At 37.4% G+C, this 20822-nt stretch overlaps 2 protein-coding genes across 2 annotated transcripts; one reads left to right on the forward strand and one right to left on the reverse strand.

Annotated features, from left to right (window-relative positions):
- Nucleotides 1-9766: 9766 nt before the first annotated feature.
- On the forward strand, nucleotides 9767-12370 carry LOC107776761 (uncharacterized). Its single transcript, XM_016596677.2, has 3 exons — nucleotides 9767-10022; nucleotides 11667-11770; nucleotides 11891-12370. Exons 1-3 carry the CDS (start codon nucleotides 9971-9973, stop codon nucleotides 12164-12166), a joined length of 432 nt encoding a protein of 143 aa, XP_016452163.1. The 5' UTR covers nucleotides 9767-9970; the 3' UTR covers nucleotides 12167-12370.
- Nucleotides 12371-13433: 1063 nt separating this feature from the next.
- LOC107776762 (cysteine synthase 2) lies at nucleotides 13434-19281 on the reverse strand. Its single transcript, XM_075234713.1, has 6 exons — nucleotides 18957-19281; nucleotides 17777-17851; nucleotides 15696-15839; nucleotides 14522-14911; nucleotides 14209-14444; nucleotides 13434-13912 (listed from the first exon to the last, which is right to left on the reverse strand). Exons 1-6 carry the CDS (start codon nucleotides 19158-19160, stop codon nucleotides 13690-13692), a joined length of 1272 nt encoding a protein of 423 aa, XP_075090814.1. The 5' UTR covers nucleotides 19161-19281; the 3' UTR covers nucleotides 13434-13689.
- Between the last annotated feature and the right edge of the window lie 1541 nt (nucleotides 19282-20822).

Consider the following 20822-nt stretch of genomic DNA (forward strand, 5'->3'; position numbering starts at 1 on the left):
AATTGGGACAATTATTGAAGATAGATACATGCACTTCCTCCTCTGCAAGAGGAAGATATATCCGCATTTGTATCGAAGCTCCACTCGAAAAACCTTTAAAACCCCATATCTATATTGGTAATCATAAGCAAACAATTCTCTACGAGGGCTTAAATCTTCTTTGTATTCGATGTGGGCATTTCGGCCACAATGCAAGAGTCTGTCCCTATCATGTTCCAGGTAATACTCCCACTATTCATTCTATACCATCCACTTCAAACACAACCATTTCTCCGCCCAAATCCACTAACCACCCATCACTAATTCTCCTTGGCATACAGTGAAATTCCCTCAAAAAAGTAAAAACTCGCACCAAACATTTCAGCACAACAACAACTTTTGATATACAAACCCAACAAAAATCGATTGAACAATGCACCACCGGCGAGCACACAACCTCTTTCAATGCAGTGGAGACACCCATACGCAGCCCGGGTACGTTCTCTAACCCTCCTCATCCAATCATTGTCTCATCTAAACCCCCGATTTTTTAATTCCGACACTCTCTCTATTCTTCAAATTAACGAGGACTCAAAAGAAATAAATCAACACCATTAGCTATCTCTTAATCCTCCGCCTACTACAATTCCTTCTTTAATTAATAATAAATCTATGGATTCTACAATCCACAACCCTATACATCAAGCCCAAAACCTAGTTGTGTCGGCCCAACTTCAACTACCAGCCACCCCATCCACAAACTCGGCCTCTCCCACAGCTAGCAAGCCACCCCCATCTTTGATTACTGAGAGCCCATATCGAATCCCACAACATATAAAAACATTCCCACATGCAGACCGTATACACAACCAACATCTCTTAGCCACGCCTCTCTCTGCAATTCCAAATGATTTCATAACACCAGTGAAACCTTTTTTTATTGACTCACCTCTAGTAAATTCCATGCACCATTTATCACCTTCCCCTCATTCTTCTAGTCACCAACACGTCAATAACTCTGATGACTCACCCAGCCCACCCCCTACAGAGCCTACCTACACTGCTGATACACACAGCCACTCATCGAATCTTCCTTCATCAAATAATAATAATATTCTCACTACTCATTCCCTTCATAAAACCAATTCCCATACAACGTCCACCATCACTACATTTACATAAACACAATTCAACCTCTACTCCCTTGATACTTCTGAGAATATCACAAGCCATCTCCTATCCAATACTATCTCCCATTGACAATCTCCCCCCACTTACCCGCCATTGTATGTAACCCAAACGACCTCAGACCTTCCTCCACGATCATGGCTAGAACAAGGTCTCCAAGACAAAGCTATCCTCTTCTGTCTCGCAATCAACGAACATGAGATAATAATAGTACTCCAAAATCCATATTACCTAGCACATATAGTTTTGGAGGGAATGTGACTGGGGATGGATGCATTTGGACGCTCCCATTGGGCAATGAACTCCCCCCCCCCCACCTCACACACTTCTTCCATTATTGGAAATCCCTTACTACCACCCCCCAATCTTCGGCAAACCTTCACACCCTGGACCTTTTATCAAAACCTCACCATTATAGTAGACTTCTTGATACCAACACCCAGCCCAATGACCCCACTGTTATACCCACCCAGTCCCTTGAATCCTTCTGCATCATTACCTCTAGAACTAGACGTCGCGACATAATAACAAGACCTAGCAACAACTTTGTTAGAATCGAGAAAAATGAGAACCACCCAAGCAATACTAGACACACTCCAAAGCTTTGTTCTAAAGGAGCCATACGCAAAAAATAATCGACTCAAATGTCCAACAAACATGACCAAATGTTCCCTCACCATACACCCCACTCTAAATCCAGCAATAGGAAAATACTCGATAGTTCTCATCCCCACTCTCCTGCATGAGAACACTTACCCGTATAACATGCAACTGGCACTAATTCCATGTGCGACAAGCCATGCTCTCCCTGAAACTTCAGAGAAAACCATCCCAACTCAACCAGAGATGAACTTTATGCTTTGGAATTGTCGTGGAGCCCATAATAATGAGTTTCGTCATAATTTTCATTTACTACTAGACTATCATGGTTCGGCTTTAGTTGTATTATTTGGAACTCATATGCATGATCATACTGTGTTATTGATTTTCATTTCATTTACTTTTATGAAATACCGGCTACTGGTCAAGAGGGTGGTACTGTTATACTCTGGCACGATAATTTACTAGCCGTTGAAAACATTGCTATGACTGAACAAGAGGTACATGTCATGATCCAGGTATTTTCCAACCCTTAAAAGTGGTTTTTTATGCTATTTATGCCAGTCCACACCACCATACACGATAATTATTGTGGCAAAATCTTATGTATTTAGCCGATACGTATAAAGGCCCTTGGCTCGTTGGGGGAGATTTTAATGAAATCTCATGCTCTACAGAAAATTTAGCGTCCGACCAATAAATAACCCTCCTTCAAATTTGTTTGCTGACTGTTTAAACTATTGCCATTTAGTTGATCTTGGTTTTATAGGTTGTAAATACACTTGGACAAATAAGCGTCAATATTGTTGCAATGTATTAGAAAGGCTTGACGGGATACTTGCTACATATGATTGGCTAAATTTATTTCCTGAAGCATCTGTTCGCCACTTGCCTAGAACACATCCTCATCATAATCCTTTACTTCTATCCTTCCACTCCCAGCACACCCCAACCAATAAACCCTTTCGATTTAAAACTATCTGAACTTCTCACCCTGAGTTTATCCATATTTTTTTCCACAACTGGCATCGTCCATCTAATTTATTAGAAACTATTGACTCTTTTACAAAATATGTTAGTGAATGGAATAAAACTACCTTTGGTAAATTATTTCATAGAAAAAAATACACGTTAGCCCGTTTGGATGGCATTCAATCCGGTCTTAACTACCCTACCAGTAGATTTTTACAGAACCTCGAAACTAATCTCTTACAAGATTATAATGCTATTCTACGCCAAGAAGAAGAATTCTAGAAATTTAAATCCCGTATCCATTGGTTAGAAGAAGGTGATGCTAATACAAAAAGTTTTCACCTTTCTACTCTCCAACGCCGTAGGCGAAATTACATATCTGCCCTAAAATATAAAACTGGTAACCGGTGTTTCGATGCTTAACAAATTCAAACTACTATTTTTCACTATTATGACAGTATTTTCACTATTGACTTACCTCACCCCTCATTGAGTCTTTTTAGTAACTTTCATACTTGTTTTGCCCCCGATAAATATTCTGAACTACTTCAACCTTTGACTGACAAAGAAGTCCTCATTACATTGAAGTCTTTCAAGTCGTTCAAAGCCCAGGTCCCGATGGTTTACACTTCTATTTCTACCAATATTTATGGGTTGACATCGATCCAAAAGTATTAGCTTTTTGCAATAATGTTTTTACTGACTTTGAAATACATGCAGATATAAATAAAACTTATCTTTGGCTTATTCCTAAGGTACGACATGCCTCCATGATCACTCAATATCGACCCATCGGTTTATGCTCCACTATTTATAAAATCATTACTAAAATCATAGTTCATCGTATTAAGCCTAAACTTGTTAATATTATAAGCCCCACACAATCTAGCTTTCAACAAAATCGTTATGCAACGGACAATGCAATTATTGTCCGAAAAATCATCTCATACTTTAAACGCAAAACTGGCAAGACGGGCTATATGCTTCTTAAACTTGACCTTAAAAAACATTTGACCGACTAGAATGGTCTTTTATTCGACAAGCACTTCACTATTTAAATTTTCCGCCAAATATCATAAAGCTTATAATGTCATGTGTTAGCACATCCTCCATTTATATTCTAATAAACGATACTCATACACCATTTTTTAGCCCCTCAAGAGGAATAAGGCAATGTGACTCTCTCTCCCCCTGTTTATTTATCTTATGCATGGAATTACTCACTAGAAAAATTGACATGTCCGTTGACTATCAACTCTAGAAATCAATTTGAATCGCTTGAAATGGCCCAGCCATCTCACATTTTGTAACGACCCGACCGGTCGTTTTGGGAATTTATGCTCCTTTCTACTATTTGAAGTCTTGAATACCTTCATACGGTATATTATGACTTGTGTGAATTGTCAGTTTTGGTTTTCAGGTATTTCGGAGTTAGTTTGGAAGAATAAAATTCAAGGCTTTAAAGCATAGGTTAAAATAGTGACCGGATATCGACTTATATATAAACGACCCCGAAATAGAGTTTTGATGATTCCGATAGCTCCGTATGATGATTTTGTACTTCGGAACATGTCCGAAAAATTATTTGGAAGATCATAGCTAAATTAGGCTTGAAATGGCTAAAATAGAAATTTAAGTTTGAAAGTTTGACCGGGGAGTTGACTTTTTGATATTGGGGTCGAAATACGATTCTGGAAATTAGAATAGGTCCGTTATGTTATTTATGACTTGTGTACAAAATTTGAGGTCAGTCGGACTTGATTCGATAGGTTTCAGCATCGAATATAGAAGTTAGAATTTCTTAGTTTTATTAAGCTTGAATTGGGGTATGATTCGTAGTTTTAGCATTGTTTGATATGATTTGAGGCTTTAACTAAGTTCGTATGATGTTTTAGGACTTGTTGGTATATTTGGTTGAGGTCCCGAGGGGCTCGGGTGAGTTTCGGGGTGGTTTCAGACCATTTCTAGGCCATTTTTAATTGTTGGTTTCTATCTACAGATGTGTGCATTGCGATCGCGAACATTTGGTCGCGTTCGCGAAGAGCAAATAGCAGTTTGGGGCCTTGTAAAATGCGATCGCGGAAGCTCTTTCGCCATCGCGTAGAACAAAATCTCTTCTGCACTGACTCGAAGTTTAAAGCTTATATCTCGCAATCTATAAGGAATTTGGAGATTCAAAAATAAAAGTTGTATCCGTTGATGTCTAGTTCTCAGAAAGTCAAACCATTTGTCATTTGGAGTTTCGTACAAAAAGTTATGACTATTATACTAGAGGCTGTTTAGAAGAGTTGGGGAGTTTGTTCTTCACGATCGCGAGTGGTTTTCCGCGATCGCGAAGGGCAAATTTTGGACTGGAAATTTTTGTGCTTCGCGATCGCGAAGAGTAAATGCCTGGACAAATGCTATATTTTGAGGTTTCGGCTATTTTAATACATTTGGAGCTATGAAGCTCGGATTGAAGCGATTTTTGAGGCGATTTTCACCATATGGATTGAGGTAAGTGATTCTAACTCGGTTTTGATTAAATTATATGAATCTATTATTGTTTTTATCAACATATTAGTGCTTTGGGTTAAAAATAGTAGAAAATTTCATAGACTTTAATTTAAAGATTTGAGGGTCGAGTTGATGTCGGGATTTGATAAAATTGGTATGGTTGGACTCGTGGTTGAATGAGCGTTCATATTTTGTAACTTTTGTCGGGTTCCGAGACGTGGTCCCCACATGCGATTTTTGAGTTGATTTCAGGTTTTTATTAGAAAAAATAGTATTTTCTTATGGAATTAATTACAATAATTGATATTGACTTAATCAAATTAATTGTGGCTTCGAGCCATTTAGAAGTTGATACGCGCAAAATAGAATTTCTAGAGCAGTGTTTAGCTTGCTTGACATTGGATTCATCTTGTTCGAGGTAAGTAACTTTTCTAATCTTGGAGTTGAGGGTATGAATCCTGAATATACGTATTATGTGAATTGTTTGGAGGTGACGCACATGCTAGGTGACGGGCGTGTGGGAGTGCACTATAGAAATTATGACGTAATTGGTTCCGTGAAATTTTGTAGTCAAATAATCTTGGCATTTTCTATGTAGTTTTATGTGTTAAAGAAATTGAGTTGAGAATCATATTAAAAATTATGCTGAGGCTATGTGCCAGTATATTAAGACCCACAGAGGTCATATTGCTATCGAATTATTTATTTAAAATAAAATTTCATACTCAGTCGTGTTCATTCTTTTCATATCATCTCTCAGTCTCTGTTGCTATTTATTGATTCATCATATCATTATTTTGGGCTAGTTTCATGATATTGTGAGCTCGAGAGACTGGAGAGATTGATGACTGAGTGAGGCCGAGGGCCTGATTGTGAAAATAATTATGGGATCGGGATGCACACCGCATCATACCATATTGGCTTTACATACTTTATTATTATATGGATCGGGGCTGCCCGCCTGCAGCAGGCCTTATAGGCTTTATTATGGCACGTGAGTTGTCCGTGCAGATACAGATATTAATACTATAGCACGTGAGTTGTCCGTGCAGATTATAGCGCTTGGGCTGAAGGAGCCCCTCCGGAGTCTGTACACACCCCTAGTGAGTGCAGGTACCTACTTAGTGCGAGTGCCGAGTGCCGAGCGATTGGGATGACTGAGTGACTGTGAGGACTGAGCGACTGTGAGGACTGAGTGATTGGGAGGACTGAGTAAAATGATACTCTGAGAGTATATATATAATTTTATCACTGAGTTGCATCGCATTGACATGCACATTTGATATACAGACATAGGGATGCATTTTTCTCATGCTATACGGTATCACGTCATTCATGACTTCTCACACATATTGGCATATGGTCATAGTGATGCATTTTTCACTGGTTACCTGGAAAGAAAATAAAACATCTTATCATTGTTGAAATGATTTTTGGGAAAAATTATTGTTTTCAAACTTAAATTATTGTTTTCAAACTTACTTATATTTTTGGTAAATAATTTAGATTTTTACTGACACACCAAAAATGCAGAATTATTTTCAGAAATCATGATTAAGCAGAGCATTTTATCTCTGAGTTAATTCTTTGTTACTTGCTTTATGTTATTATGAACTGTTATTGGTTATTAGTGGTGGACCCGACCTCGGTACAAGCTCGTCACTGCTTTCAACCTAATGTTAGATATTTGATGCTGATGTTGCTGTGATCGACGAGAGCTGGATTTGAAGACGTACCTGCGTTCTAGTTATAATTGCCTCCTATTCATGGTAGCCCTTGATTTATAAAAATTTGTTTATGTACATTTCGAACAGATGGTGTATTTATTTCATACCAGCTTTATAATTTCTAATTTTAGAAGCTCGTAATTTGTATTACCAGTCATTGGGGAGTGAATTAGAGTGAGTTAAATATTAATTGAATCGGATTATTATTATTGGACATACCTAGCGGGCGAGGTTAGGTGCCATTACGGCTAGTTGGATTTTGGGTCATGACACATTTGTGTTTGCATATGATATTATTCTTACCGCTACAATATCGACAAAAAGTTGTCATACGATTATTGATGTCCTTAATGATTTTAATACTGCCTCGTGTCGCAACTTTGAGAAATCAAAATTCTTCTTTACTAAAATTCGAATGAAGCACGATAAGAATTTTATCCTAACTTCCTTCAATATGCGTGAAGGCACTACTTTGGCAAGTATCTAGAGTTTTCCATCTTCACTACACACATCTCCAAATGGGATTTTCAATTCCTCATCAACAAATTTAAATCTCGAATGACGGGCTGGAAAACAAAGTTCCCTACGACAGCAGGTCGCACCACATTATTTAACTCTACCCTTAATAGCCTACCCAATCATCTTATGCAATACATTCAATTACCTAAATCAGTTGTTAAACAGTTAGAACGTGACCAACACAACTTCCTATGGGGAACCACTCCTATAAAGAAAAAAATGCACCTCCAAAAATGAAGTAAAGTCACTACCCCTAAAACTCAGGGTGGTCTGGGAATTCAGTCGATCCAACTTAAAAATAAATCTCTTTTTTGCTAGCCAAGCATGGCGACTTCTACAAAATCCCTCAGCCCTTTGGGCACACACTCTTATGTCTAAATATTTGTGCTCCCGGGCAAATCCCTATTCGCATATTATTTGAAAAGATCTAACTACTGATTGGCTCCTTTGTCAACATGGTCTCAAATGGATAATATGTGACAGTAAGCGTATTAATTTTTGGACGGACATCTGGCTTGCAGCAAATATGCCACTACGTAACCTCATTTCAGGCCCACTCCCACTCCAATCTCTTTCTACAACTGTTAGCATCTATCTCCCATATCACCAATGAGACTTCTCAATATTACCGTTTGAATTACCTATCAACATCAGAGAACGCATCCGCGCAATCTATATACCCACTTTTACTCAACCCAACGATTCGATCGTTTGGTCCCTTACACCTCACGGGAAATTCACCACCAAATCACTTTACCATACACTTCTCTCTCCACCTACTGAACCTTATTTTAAATGGCTTTGGAAATTACCTCTTCCCCCTAAGATAAAACACTTTCTATGGCTATGTTGTCATAATAGACTACCCATCAACGCCTACTACAATCACCTTGGAATCACTCCAAATGACACCTGCACCATTTGTTCATCATGCCCTGAAACTATCCCTCATTTGCTTTTCCACTGTACCGATGCTATCCGTCTTTGGTCGGAATTTTTCATGCACAGCCACATCTCTAACCTTAATTATCAATCCTCTTCACCCATATTTTGGTTACAACGCTTTATAAACCACGCTACTACGCAAAATACTTTCTAAATTATAAACCACGCTACTACTACGCAAAATACTTTCTAACTCCCTAATTTTATTGTTATACCTTTCTGCCTCTGGCATATCTGGCTAAACAGAAACGCCTCCCTTTTTCGATCTCACAAAACACCTTTAACCTCGGCATATGTTCTTAAAAAGGCAGCTGAATACTATCATGTTGCCTTACCACATAATCAACCTCCTACCCGAATTCCTATGCACATCAAATGGCACCCTCCCCTAACAAACTTTTATAAATTAAATTGTGATGGGGTTGCTAAGTTAATCTCACATCAAGGGGGCTTCGACGAAGTAATTAGGGACTCACAGGGATCTTGGATCATTGGATATGCGGGCTCATGTTTCACTTCTTCCAGTATATACATTAAGTTTCTTGGACTCCATGGGCTTAAAATACCCTTTCTTCATGAACTTAAGCCCGTGGAAGTTAACATAGATGCTCATGCAGTACTTTCTCTCTTACAAAACAACTCCCATCCTTTATTTGCTAATCTACTTATGGATTGCAGGTACCTTATGCGACATCTGGATGATCCCATCATACTACATACGTACAGGGAGCAAAACAGGGTGGCTGATATACTCGCCAATTTTGGTTGCACCATGGACAACTTTGAAGACTTTCTTACTTACACAACTTCGCCCTCTACAGTACAAACGACTTTGGAAGAAGATCACTTAGGAATGCTTTTTGTTAGACACATTGTACCTACTACTGACTGTGTCATGCGTCAACCCGTCGCCTCTTTTTGTACAACCCATCTTAGGGAACTAGTTAGTTCTAGCTCCACCCCCCTCCACACGTTTTGTAACGACCTACCACGAGGTCGTCCCCGTAGTTCTTCTACTCTTTGAAGGCCAGTGTTGTCATGTGCCTAGTCTAAACTTAGCTCCTTGTACTATGTCATCGTAAACTTAATATAAATAGTTTCTTTTGGACCAAAACAAAAAAGGACATTGGGCTTTTCTTTTTTGTCCTGAACAGTGAACTTAGTCTCTAAAAACATCAATTTTGTAGAGCAGGAAGAAACGTTACAAACCCAACTATGTTTTCAGTGAACTCCTTTTTCCTTTGGCTTTGGGTCGAAGTCAAACACTGGAGATAAGGCTAACATTGTCATTTCGAGTTGATACTTTCTTTTATTTTTGAGTCGCCACGTGTTAAGGATAGTGGTTTTTAGCAAACAGTATTAGGGTTTCGGATTCTCCGTTTTACTTCGCTGACACTATACCTTCTTTTTCAAATCGAGAAAGATTCGATTTTGATGTGAATGATAGATTATTAAAGCTGCGTCTTTGCTTCATTTCTGAGAGAGAATCGAATCGAGCTTCGTCGTTGCAGTGTGAAATCGATGGTCATCGTCTGCACCAATAAATGGACCTTTCTTCAGTGCAATCCACTCCTTCCATCCAAGATGACGAGTGGGGTAAATTAAATTATTCATCTTTTTTCATTTTAATTCTGAACTTTTTTTTTCCAAATGATGGATCAGTGTTAATTGGATATATGTTTTTCATTTTAATCAGATTATTTAATTGATGTTAAGGAGGGTTCTTATATGTTGCTGAATACAGCATAGAGATGTGATTAATTTTTTCCGGTTAATTTCTTTGAAAGCGTTTTTAAAATTATTGTTAAGGTGTTAATTATTCTGACAGTTTACTTGAAGGTGGGTTTAACTTGTTCGAATCAATGTTTTGTGGATAATGATATGCCTTTAGCTTTGATTTGATGAATTGGCTACATGGATTAGCAAGCCCAGAATAATTATCCCATTTGGTTGGAATAAAACACAACCTTTTGTGTGTGTGTAATTAACCTAACAGTTATATTTGCTGTTTCATCAGTCTGTTTTTATTTTTCTTGAAACAAGTTGACATTTGTCATGCTGATGTGGAAAATAAGATAGTAGTAGAATTTTTGCTTTAATGATGAGGTCATAGACCGGAAATGTCATTTTTTATATGCAAAATTACTGATATATGATGGTAATTGAATTAGAAAAAATGTCAAGAGGGTTCAAACCTTTGGTACTTTTTTTTTCTTCATACTGTATTCTGAAGGGTTCAATGTTTGGTACTTACGTCTGGCTGACTAGAGGAGTGACCTGATTAATTTTTATCCACAATTCCTCATCCTACTTCTGTTTATTCATTGTATAGTTCACTAAAAGGTATATTTTTTGTTTTTTGATTATATTGGGGATAGGGGAAGGGAAACGACAAGATGAAAGGTCAGGTAGCCAACCAACTGAGCTACTAAGATCCCCCTAGAAAGGTAGATTTAACTGATATGCGTCTTTAAGATGCTTAGGTGTGTATTGATCCTTTCAAGAGTTTGGAATTTTATACTTTGTTGTGTTTGCTGCCAATTTTAGAAGGAATGTGGAATATGACTGAGGGCATGAATCACAGGTTCGACACCTGATTGTTGCACAAAGCCTAATATTTAAGCGTAGAGCGGTAGAAGAGAGAGCCATTATTTACCAAGTTTCGAAGATGAAATAGTGGACTTCTAGGTGATGAAAAAAGATTATTAGATGAACAGAAAAAAACATAAATTCATTCTCAAAAAAAGAAAAAGATAGCATAAATGATCTGGAGCTATGGCTGTACTTACTGTGCTAAAGCTTTTGTTGTGCAGGAGAAAGATGTCTATCTTTTTCATTGTAGATTACAACTTTTTGATTCATAAAAATTTGGTTTACAGGATGTATAGACCTTTGTCCTGGATTTAGTGTTTTTTCCCTTTGTGTAAATGCTTGATTGCCATCCCGGATTGTTTTTAGTACCTGTTTCTCTTTTGGTAAGACATTTCCATCAGTTTGCTACTTTGTGTGCACTCCTGTTTGAATATGTACGTGTCTGTGCATGGTTAAAATTTGAAGTACTTATTCTCAGCCATTTCGTTTCTTTGCTAATATATCCGGCTCCACATCTGGATTTAAGATTTTGTTTAGTTAAAATGTGCTGGAAGTTACACTTTTAGCATGTTTTGACTTCATAATGTACATCGAAGCTTTTAGATGTAATGTGAACTAACATATTGATTTGACGTTTTTGACCACCAGACACTGAAGGATATGTAATTCCAAGCTTGGAACTTGAAGATCCTGGCCAAAATAGTACTAGTAATTTTGTTGAAGTTGAAGAGTCAAAGACATCTTCCGCTGAGGTTAGCTCTTAGGATTTTTCGCTGTCCACTCAGAAGCAATTTTTGTATGTCAAAACTTTTCCAAGCTTGCTATCTCTTTCAAGTTTGAATTGATCTCCTTGCTTAATTATTTTTTCGCAGTCCAAGAAAGAGGAGAATATATACCTTGGACCTCACGGTGCTCCTCCTTCACAATCAAAGCAACAAGAGCTCAATCCGGCTAATAATCGCAGGCAGAAGTTAAGACAGAAACTGAAGGAAGCTGACAGGAGATACAGTGGAAGTGGTCGCGAGAATAAGGTCGAACACCTGAGAGAGCTTGTGGGTGGAAAAATGCCGACAGGATCAAAGGGCTCCCAGAGAGAGTGGCTTGACCCTCATTGCGATGAGAATATGTTTGAAAGGAGGCATCTTTAGCGGATCTGTTGTATAAAATACATCCATAAGTTTTCACATACTGAGGAAAATCCCTCCCCCTTTCAACACCTTCAGTAAGTTTTCCTTTCAGAGGGGAAAGAAAGCTTTGACAGAAGATTTATGTATTTTGAAATAATTCCCCTGTTCAACCTATGTTGGGGGGCTAATATCACCAGTCTTGTGGCTGTGCTCTTGTTTGATCTCTCTATCCGTCTCTTTCATCATATTTGGTTTATGAATGCATGATGGTAAACTTGTCTACATTATGCTCCAAAGTTTGTTGGAATAGAAATATTATTGGAGCGAGCGGATGTTGTGTGACTGGGTAAAAGCTTCTGTTTCTTTGCTTTGGTTTTAAATCAACGTGAAGGGATAAAATGTAAAGATTTCACCTTGGAACCTTGCAAACCTTGAAACAGAATAATGTGGGAACTTCTTATGGTTTATTTTTTGCTGCCAAGGACAGATCCTTGGTGTTGGATAGTAGCTGTTGTATTTTAACTCTTTATGGAAAAAGATTTATTACGAAACCCCGTGTTTTCCCCATGATTTAGTTGCTTCATTACTGCAGTGTTTGATATGTTAACTGCCTTGTCCGTCCTCCATTAATTCTTACACCATTGGCGAGAATCTAAAGAAAAAAAATTAGAGGGACTTGATTCAAGATAAAATTCTTTAATTGGGTCCATAAAGCTCTTACCAAATTAAATTGTTCGAATCTATTCAACAGTCCAAAAGTACCATCTTTTGTGGTCTTTGCAACTGGAAACACATGAAATTAAAATCAGTTATATCCACTGTCTTGTGACCTCCTAATTACTTTGGGTTTGTATGAACCAGAGATACTAAATAAGAAGCTAAAAAGTAAAATATCTTTTACAAAAACATTGCAAAAATAGGTTAAAACGATTGCTTACACCAGTTCGTGCACTTAATCATTAATCATAGGCTAAATGATTCCAGGAGAGCAATGCACCCAAGGGTGTGGCGTGAAAACACTCGGTGATTTTTTCTCATCTGTCCAAGCCTTAGTGGATAGAGTTACCTAATACCTGTTGTGAGGTTCACGCAAGTGGTTCCGGCACTACTTTTGTTAAAAAAAAAAAAAAAACCAGTAGAGCAGTTTCATTTGTTCCTTCAATTTATGAATCCGAACTTCAGCCTTTAGAGGGGACAGATGAGAATAGCAAAACTATTGTGATTGCAACTGCCTTAACTTAATTTCTGGATCATCGAATATGATCCATGCAAGTACACACACAGGCCTGTCTTTACTTCTTTGTCATATACAAACGAAGGGTATAGAGTTAAATTGTCAAAAACAATTCTCTAGCAGAGTATATACAACATTAGCTCGGCTTCTAAATAGTACTATATCTGACTCAAGGTTGCTCCCACATTTGAAATGAAAAACTTCATCCCTGATATGAAACTAAGTGCTGTCATTAAATTAAATAATTTTAGTCCCCCAACTTGTTTGGAACTAAGACGTAATTGTTTTTTACTCATGAACCAACTATAAATCAACTGAGACCAAGGAACTCCAAACCAGTTGCTGACGGTGTCAACCCATGTTCAGATAGGTATTGAGCATTGTAGAATTTACTCAGATGTCTCATACCACTGTCACACAAGATTGTCACAATTGTATGCCCTGGACCTAGTGCCTTGGCCACTCGGACAGCTCCAACACAATTCATAGCTGAAGAACTTCCAACAAATAGGCCATCATTTTTCAACAGATACCTGATGAGTCATATGACCAGTTAACTTCAACACACGTTCATGTAGATAATTCTTTGCAGAAAAAACTAATCAAATACTGAAAGAGCTGTTATTTAAGGTAAGCAAAATGGTGCTAGATTTTGGTAGATTCGGGCAAAATCTTATCATTTCGTTTGACGTGTTCACCTTTATTTGTCAGAGAAGCCTAAAAAGGGTTAGGTAACACTTTTTAACACACTAATCTGCAAATTAACATCTGTATAACTAGAAAATACTATAATGAGTAGTTGACCAAACTCCAAAGAGCAAGAACGAACCTGGACATTTCAACAGTTTCCATGTCTGTGCCTCGGAAAGCTCCATCAAGTTTTGCCAGCTTAAAATTTTCAGTTATTCTATTTATTCCAATTCCTTCTGTTATTGTATCAAATGGGTTTTTCAGTCTCCGTCCTTCAGCCTCCTCTCGCGTGTACATCACTCCTCTTGTTACTTTGTTGAATAAACCAGAGCCAGGAGGATCAATAAGAAAGCACCTGACATTAGAGTTTTTTTCCTGTTGATCATACAGGAGTTAAATAATACATCTCATAGCAGTGGAAAATGAAGAAACTTTAGAACTTAAGAACCAACCTTCAAAAACTGGGAAACACCAGCAATAGTGCCACCTGTACCTGCAGCAGCAATAAAAGCATCCAACTTGCCACCTGTCTGTTCCCAAATCTCTGGCCCAGTGCCCTCATAATGTGACCTGAAATTTGCAAGGTTTTCAAACTGATCCGCGAAGAATCCACCCTTGTAGTCAGGCGAGAACTTCATATTCTGCTTTTCCTCACTGATTGAGTGACCATTGATTTGACTAGAATCATTGCCATTGATTTGGTTTTCTTTTCTGCAGATTGATGCTAATTCACTTGCTTCCAGTGCCCTTCTTCTTGCAATATTAACAAAATGGTCTCGGTGTGTGATAGAAACTGGTCTGACCCTTTCAACAGCAGCTCCTAGTGCTTCCAGTATTTGTGACTGAAGAGTAGAGTAGATAAAATTTCAATCAGTAGCAATAGTCTATTTTCTTTAGAAAAAGCAACTTATGCTGTAATTAATATTCTCTTTTATGACTATCCTTCCATCAGAAGTTCCATAGCGATAGAAGAAGGATGGGACGATGAGGAAACAGTTGGAATTATCATTAAGCACTGACATAGGCCAGCTGATGAAGATCGTTAGAGCTTGCAATCCAGAGTCTGAGGTCTCAACCCCTAACATTGTTCTAGTAGTTATCCCGCATGCTCAGGGAGTGCCAACACTAAGTCTTACGTAATTCAGTAAAATACAAATCTAGAGTGAAAACAAGAGCATTAAGCGGTGTGTTTGGTGTGAAGGAAAATGTTTTTCAGAAAAACATTTTCTTGGAAAATAAGTGATTTTCTTACTTATTTTTTGGTGTTTGGTTAGGTAGCAGAAAATATTTTTGAAAAAATATATACTTTAGGCAAACACTATGGAAGACGAATAGGTAAGGGCGAGGGAGGGTGGTAGGTCGGGAATAGGTAAGGGCGAGGGAGGGTGGTAGGTCGGGGTCTAGGGGCCGGAGTGGCGATGGTGAGGGTGGGGGGATGGGGTGGGGGTGGGAATAGGGTGTGGAAGGTTGAAAAAGAGTTATGAAAAATGTTTGTCCTCCTTTTGGTATGTAAATCATTTTCCTCCAATTTGAGGAAAATGAGTTCACGAGAAAAATGTTTTCCAAAACATTTAAGCCAAACAAACATGGAAAAATTGAAAACCAAACACACCCTAAATGTTTAACCTTTTCGAGAGCAGCATCATCTGGAATAACCACATGGCATCTGCACCCATAAGCAGGTGCTACTGTTGCAAGACTAATGGCTGTGCTTCCTGCACTTCCCTCTGTAACTACTCCACCTTCAGCTAATGCTCCTGATTCCAGGGCCTGTGATTGATATTCCACTGTTAACAGAAGAAAATGTATTTAAACATACCCAAGTTTATTGAACCTTGTTAATCGTAAAGAAGCAATTTAATTGTAAATACACTGAGCAAATTTACAGAAAAATAAACACATGAAGCAAATCCCTGAGTTTAGCTTTCATCTTCACTAAAACCTTCTCATCCCAATCACTACAAGAACTCTTAAACCTTAAACTGGCACGAGTGCTTTTCTTAACCTAATACCATGAATAAGCTGATGGATATTTAGGTTTAAACAAAGAAAAGGAATTGACTTGCTAATTTTAAATTTCTAAAACAAATGTATGTACTACATTTGACAACAAATTATCCGTATGAAAAATATTCTTGAAGTTTGGTCACTGTTAAAGGATAGGATGATAATTTCAGTCTGTAGCAACTAAGCCACCATTTCTTAATCACACAAAGCAATCTTGAATCAATACTTTCTCCACCCTTGCAAATTGTTCCTGAGGTAAAAACAGATATATGCACAAACAGAAAAAATAACTCTGTGATTCACCAACATTATACAACACAAACAGAAGAAAACAACTCTGCAATCCACCAACATTCTACAACTCCACCTTCTAGGCCCCCCCCCCCCAAGGAACCATTTCATATCGCTCCCACGCACAAAGCATGAATATCATTGGCAGATCAAGAATGCAAACTAAGGCAAGTTAACCAATGAACTTGAGGATTGTAAGAGTTTCAAAATAACCTAAATATGTTCTGCAAGTGAACAACTGTAGGTTTGATTGTTTCCTTTGATTTTTTGATTCTCTATTGTAGAAGTTCGGGCATTTTCCTACTTTCAGTCGGGCATTTTCCTACTTTCAGTAAAGCTTGATGTTAAATTGATATACTTTTGCGTAAATGAAGCTCGGCTGTTAAGAAGCTGACACATGCAGATTATACTGGTAGATGCTGATAAAAGAATTCCATTTCTTTCCAAAATGCAAATTATTTAGCCATTTCCCTTCCAAATTATGTCATAAATGTCTTTACCAGGGGTGTTAGCATGTGCAAGAACTGTTTGACTTCAACTCCTAGAATGGGAAGATCTTCTTTGACATTCCATACATATTGGAATGATGAAAGTAGCTTCCACAAAAGGATGCCTTCTATGGTATTAGACTTCCCCTAGATATTTCCCAGGCAAACATCTGGTTGTCGACATAGAGCACCCTTTTTTGCCTGCTCCGATACAGAAGAAAGACATGGCATTTAACAATCTTTTTTAGCTAGGTGCAAAGCATGGGGTCTAAATGGATTGCCAACAGCTCCAGATGAACTATTGACGAGTTTGAGGTAAGGAAGTGCCTTAACCTTAAGTAGGAAGCCAATAGAAGTAATCTTTTGCCTTTATTTAGGAGATATATGCATAACCACCTTAGTTGACTTAATAAGTAACAGATCTACCCCTGGTACTTCCATGGCAAATGTCTGGTTGTTGACATGACGTCACTCAATTTGCCCACTCCAATTGACCAGAAAAGCATGCCCATGTCAATCCGTCTTAGCTAGGTGTTAGATGTGGAGAGTACATATGCATTCATCCAAGGGCATAAACCACTTAGATCATCCTCTACCCCTACAACTGAACCAGTTCATAACTGGTCAGTAAAAGCTCGCTTTCTTTGCTGCCAACATTCAATTGAGGTTAAAAAAGAACAAAGATATCTTTAGAAAAATCACAAAGGAGTACTGGAATGTTATTGAAGCCATTAAAGACAATAAATCTCTTCAAAAATTGGACAAATTCTGAAAACTAGATCAAACTGTAAAAGATATTTTAGAACCAAAAGAATTTGAAAGATTGGTTAAAACCGTAAAAGATACAGTTTAAGCAGGTATTTAGCTATAACGAGCTAATACAATACTGGCTCAGAAAAAGGAATACGAACGGAATATCACCTCTTCAATAATCTTCACGGCTACCCTGTCTTTAACACTCCCTCCAGGATTCAAGAACTCTGCTTTCCCCAAAATCTAAACAGGAGTTGCTATCAATTAGCCATATTCATCTACATATGCAAATGTAATATATATCCAACTACAAATAACTCCTATATGAGCTTTGCAAAGCATAACCGATCCAAGCTCGAATAAAGGAGAGGGAATAGGTTAACGGTGAATATAAAAGTAAGTTAACTATTACACCTCCTCTTAAATACAAAATTCCTAAATAGAACCAACAATTACGCTCAGTCCGAAACAAGTTGTGGTCGGCTATATGAACTCCATTTAAACTCATTCATGCCATTATAATGCAAATAAAAATAAAAAGTAGTATTAAAGTCCCCTACATTTTCTACATGTATACGTATCTGAAAGGCCAAACCACTCCTAGAAAGCATAGAAGCCACAGTTCTACGAGCCAGTTTGGATTAGCTGATTGTAAATAGCTTATATGCTTGTAGTGTTGAAAAGCAACTGATTTTCTAAATAAGCATTTACGTGTTTGGATAGACGTGCTAAAACTGATAATAAGCAATTGATATGTTTGGTAGAAAAGTGCTTATAAGCTGTTCTTTTGTTCAAAAGACTAAAATACCCTTAAATTTTTTACAAAAGAATATGAATTAAAAAGTTTCTTCGTAGAGAAAATGATAAATAACGAATATGGAATGAAGAGAAAATTAAAAAATTTACTTTGGGAAAAATATTTTATAAATTAAAAATTATTATTAAGGAAAACTAGTAAAAGTTTTGGTCAAACTAAAAGTGCTTATAAGCTAAAAAGTCATAAGTTTGGGCGATGATTTTAGCTTATAAGCACTTGACTAAGCATTTGGATATTTACCAAATGCGTTGAAAAAGACAAAAAGTGCTTATAAGTTAGTTTGACCAGATTATGAGCTTAGCCAAACATACTCTTACATAAAAAAGTAATCTAACTATTATACCTCCTTAAAACAAAATTCCTGAATAGAACCAAGAAAAAATACTAATTATATAACCAAATCGAACTAATTTGGAATTCAGGATACCATTCATATCTAACAAAGTAACAACTAACAATTTTTTTTTACTCAAACATATAGCTAGCGATACACGCGTATGTATTATTGGAATTGATAGATAGAGAATATACTTCACAGCCAGTTGCGTCAGACAGGCTATTGATTCTGATTAATGGAGTATTGCCAATGGCGGCGATAAGTCCATTTCTACGTCTTTGAAGTTTCTTCTTTTGCGAAGACGTTTGTTGAGTGATTTTCGTTTTACAGAGGAAATAAGAAAGTATGGCTACGGAGAGCAGTGTGGCGACGGTGCCTGCAGTTCTCACCGGCGCCATCGCGGAGATTCTCCCACACAATCCGGTCTGACTGAACCGGAAGTATATGGGCGGTGAAAGGGCGAAGGAAGGTTATGAAATTTTTTATCAATTGCGCTGACACCACCTAAGTTTCTTTGTTCTTCTCTTTTTCCCAGTCAACTTTTTAGAAACGCTAGCAAAGGGGCTTTTTTTTTTTTTATTTATTTATTTATATATATATAAAAATATAAATTTGGTTTCTTATCGTTGTATGTTATTCCAAATGATAATCATTAAGGACCTGTTTGGTCATGGGTTTTGTCAAAATAAATTTGGGATTTATTTAGCAAACACATATTTGGCCATAGATTTTGCCCACATTTTGGCAAAATCTCAAATCCCAAATCCAAAATCCCAAAATCACCCCAATTGGTGATTTTGGGCCAAAACATGACCACTATATTTTTTAAAATTTTTAAATATTACCCTAAACTTTTATAGTTTGTAAAAGAGCCCATATTTATTACGACCAACTAAATATTTGATGAATATGCTCCCTTATCAGCTCAATCCTTTGTGCATCTTACTTTTGCTTCTGATTTGTAGGCTAAATGACTTTCTGAATACTCATATCAGTTAACTTTTTCTTTTTAATTAGGAGCCGTAATTCTCTAATGGGATTTCATTGTAATTAATGATTTATATAGTTCATTATAAAAATGATAATTTTATACCAAACTTATTTATGTTCAGGACTATGGTTTGTGATAATAGTACTATTGGGTATTTGTGATGGTTTTTAGAACTTGTGGGGCATAAGTCATGTTTCATGTTTTTTCAACTAAAAAGTGAAATATGTTTTGAAAAATCATGTCGAAACACATTTTCATCTTCAAACCAAACTTCACCAAAATCAGATTTTTCAAAACAAATTTGGGACTCTATGGCCTATTGAAGAGAAGAACAACGGACTCGTAGAATCAATAGGAATCAGAAATGGATTAGAAGAGAATTGATTCACGTAATCTCGATCTCCATCGCTTCTCTGATACCATGATGGAATTGAAAAGAAACCATTGAAGAGAAGATTCTAGAAAACTTGAACGAGAAGAAATGATTTCATTGATTTCCTTTTTTGTGCTACTATGTATCGTGTATATATATACAACTCAACTGAGAAATAAAAATGTCTAGTGCTAATGCTCCGTGTCAAACTCCTATTGGCCTATCTGCAACAAACTAAAACTAAAAAAGAGTCGTATAGCAAAATATAGACTAAAAGAGTCGTATAGCAAAATATAGACTAGTATAATTAAATACACATGTGATCCTGTACAACTGTTTGTGTGCATGCTCCTGCTTATCTAGAACCTTCCACATGCACCAGACTTCATCAAGTAGAATTAATCAAAATTAGTTGGCCAAGTTTAAATCACCTTTGCCTCTATCAAACACTTCCCCACGGCTGTGTATCGGCTCAAATTCATCACTGGCAATACCCCCCTCAAGTTGGAGGGCGGGGCACGAACTCCCAACTTGCAGAGAATAGAGCGGTGAAGAGGGCCGGCAAGAGCTTTGGTTAAAATATCAGCGAGCTGGCCGGAAGAGGGAACGAACGACAATGAAACCAAACCATCCAAGAGCTTTTGACGGACGAAATGACAATCAAGCTCGAAATGCTTTGTCTGCTCATGAAAAATG

The sequence above is a fragment of the Nicotiana tabacum genome, chromosome 2, assembly GCF_000715075.1.
Source record: "Nicotiana tabacum cultivar K326 chromosome 2, ASM71507v2, whole genome shotgun sequence".
NCBI classification, from domain to species: Eukaryota; Viridiplantae; Streptophyta; class Magnoliopsida; order Solanales; family Solanaceae; genus Nicotiana; species Nicotiana tabacum.

Coding starts and splice junctions, on each gene's coding strand:
- LOC107776761 (XM_016596677.2), top strand. CDS start 9,971: ATGGACCTTTCTTCAGTGCAATCCACTCCTTCCATCCAAGATGACGAG. Junction 10,023..11,666: donor CATCCAAGATGACGAGTGGG/GTAAATTAAATT, acceptor TTTGACCACCAG/ACACTGAAGGATATGTAATT. Junction 11,771..11,890: donor CAAAGACATCTTCCGCTGAG/GTTAGCTCTTAG, acceptor ATTTTTTCGCAG/TCCAAGAAAGAGGAGAATAT.
- LOC107776762 (XM_075234713.1), bottom strand. CDS start 19,160: ATGGCGCCGGTGAGAACTGCAGGCACCGTCGCCACACTGCTCTCCGTA. Junction 14,445..14,521: donor GTGTTTCCCAGTTTTTGAAG/GTTGGTTCTTAA, acceptor TATGATCAACAG/GAAAAAAACTCTAATGTCAG. Junction 13,913..14,208: donor GAAACTGTTGAAATGTCCAG/GTTCGTTCTTGC, acceptor ATGACTCATCAG/GTATCTGTTGAAAAATGATG.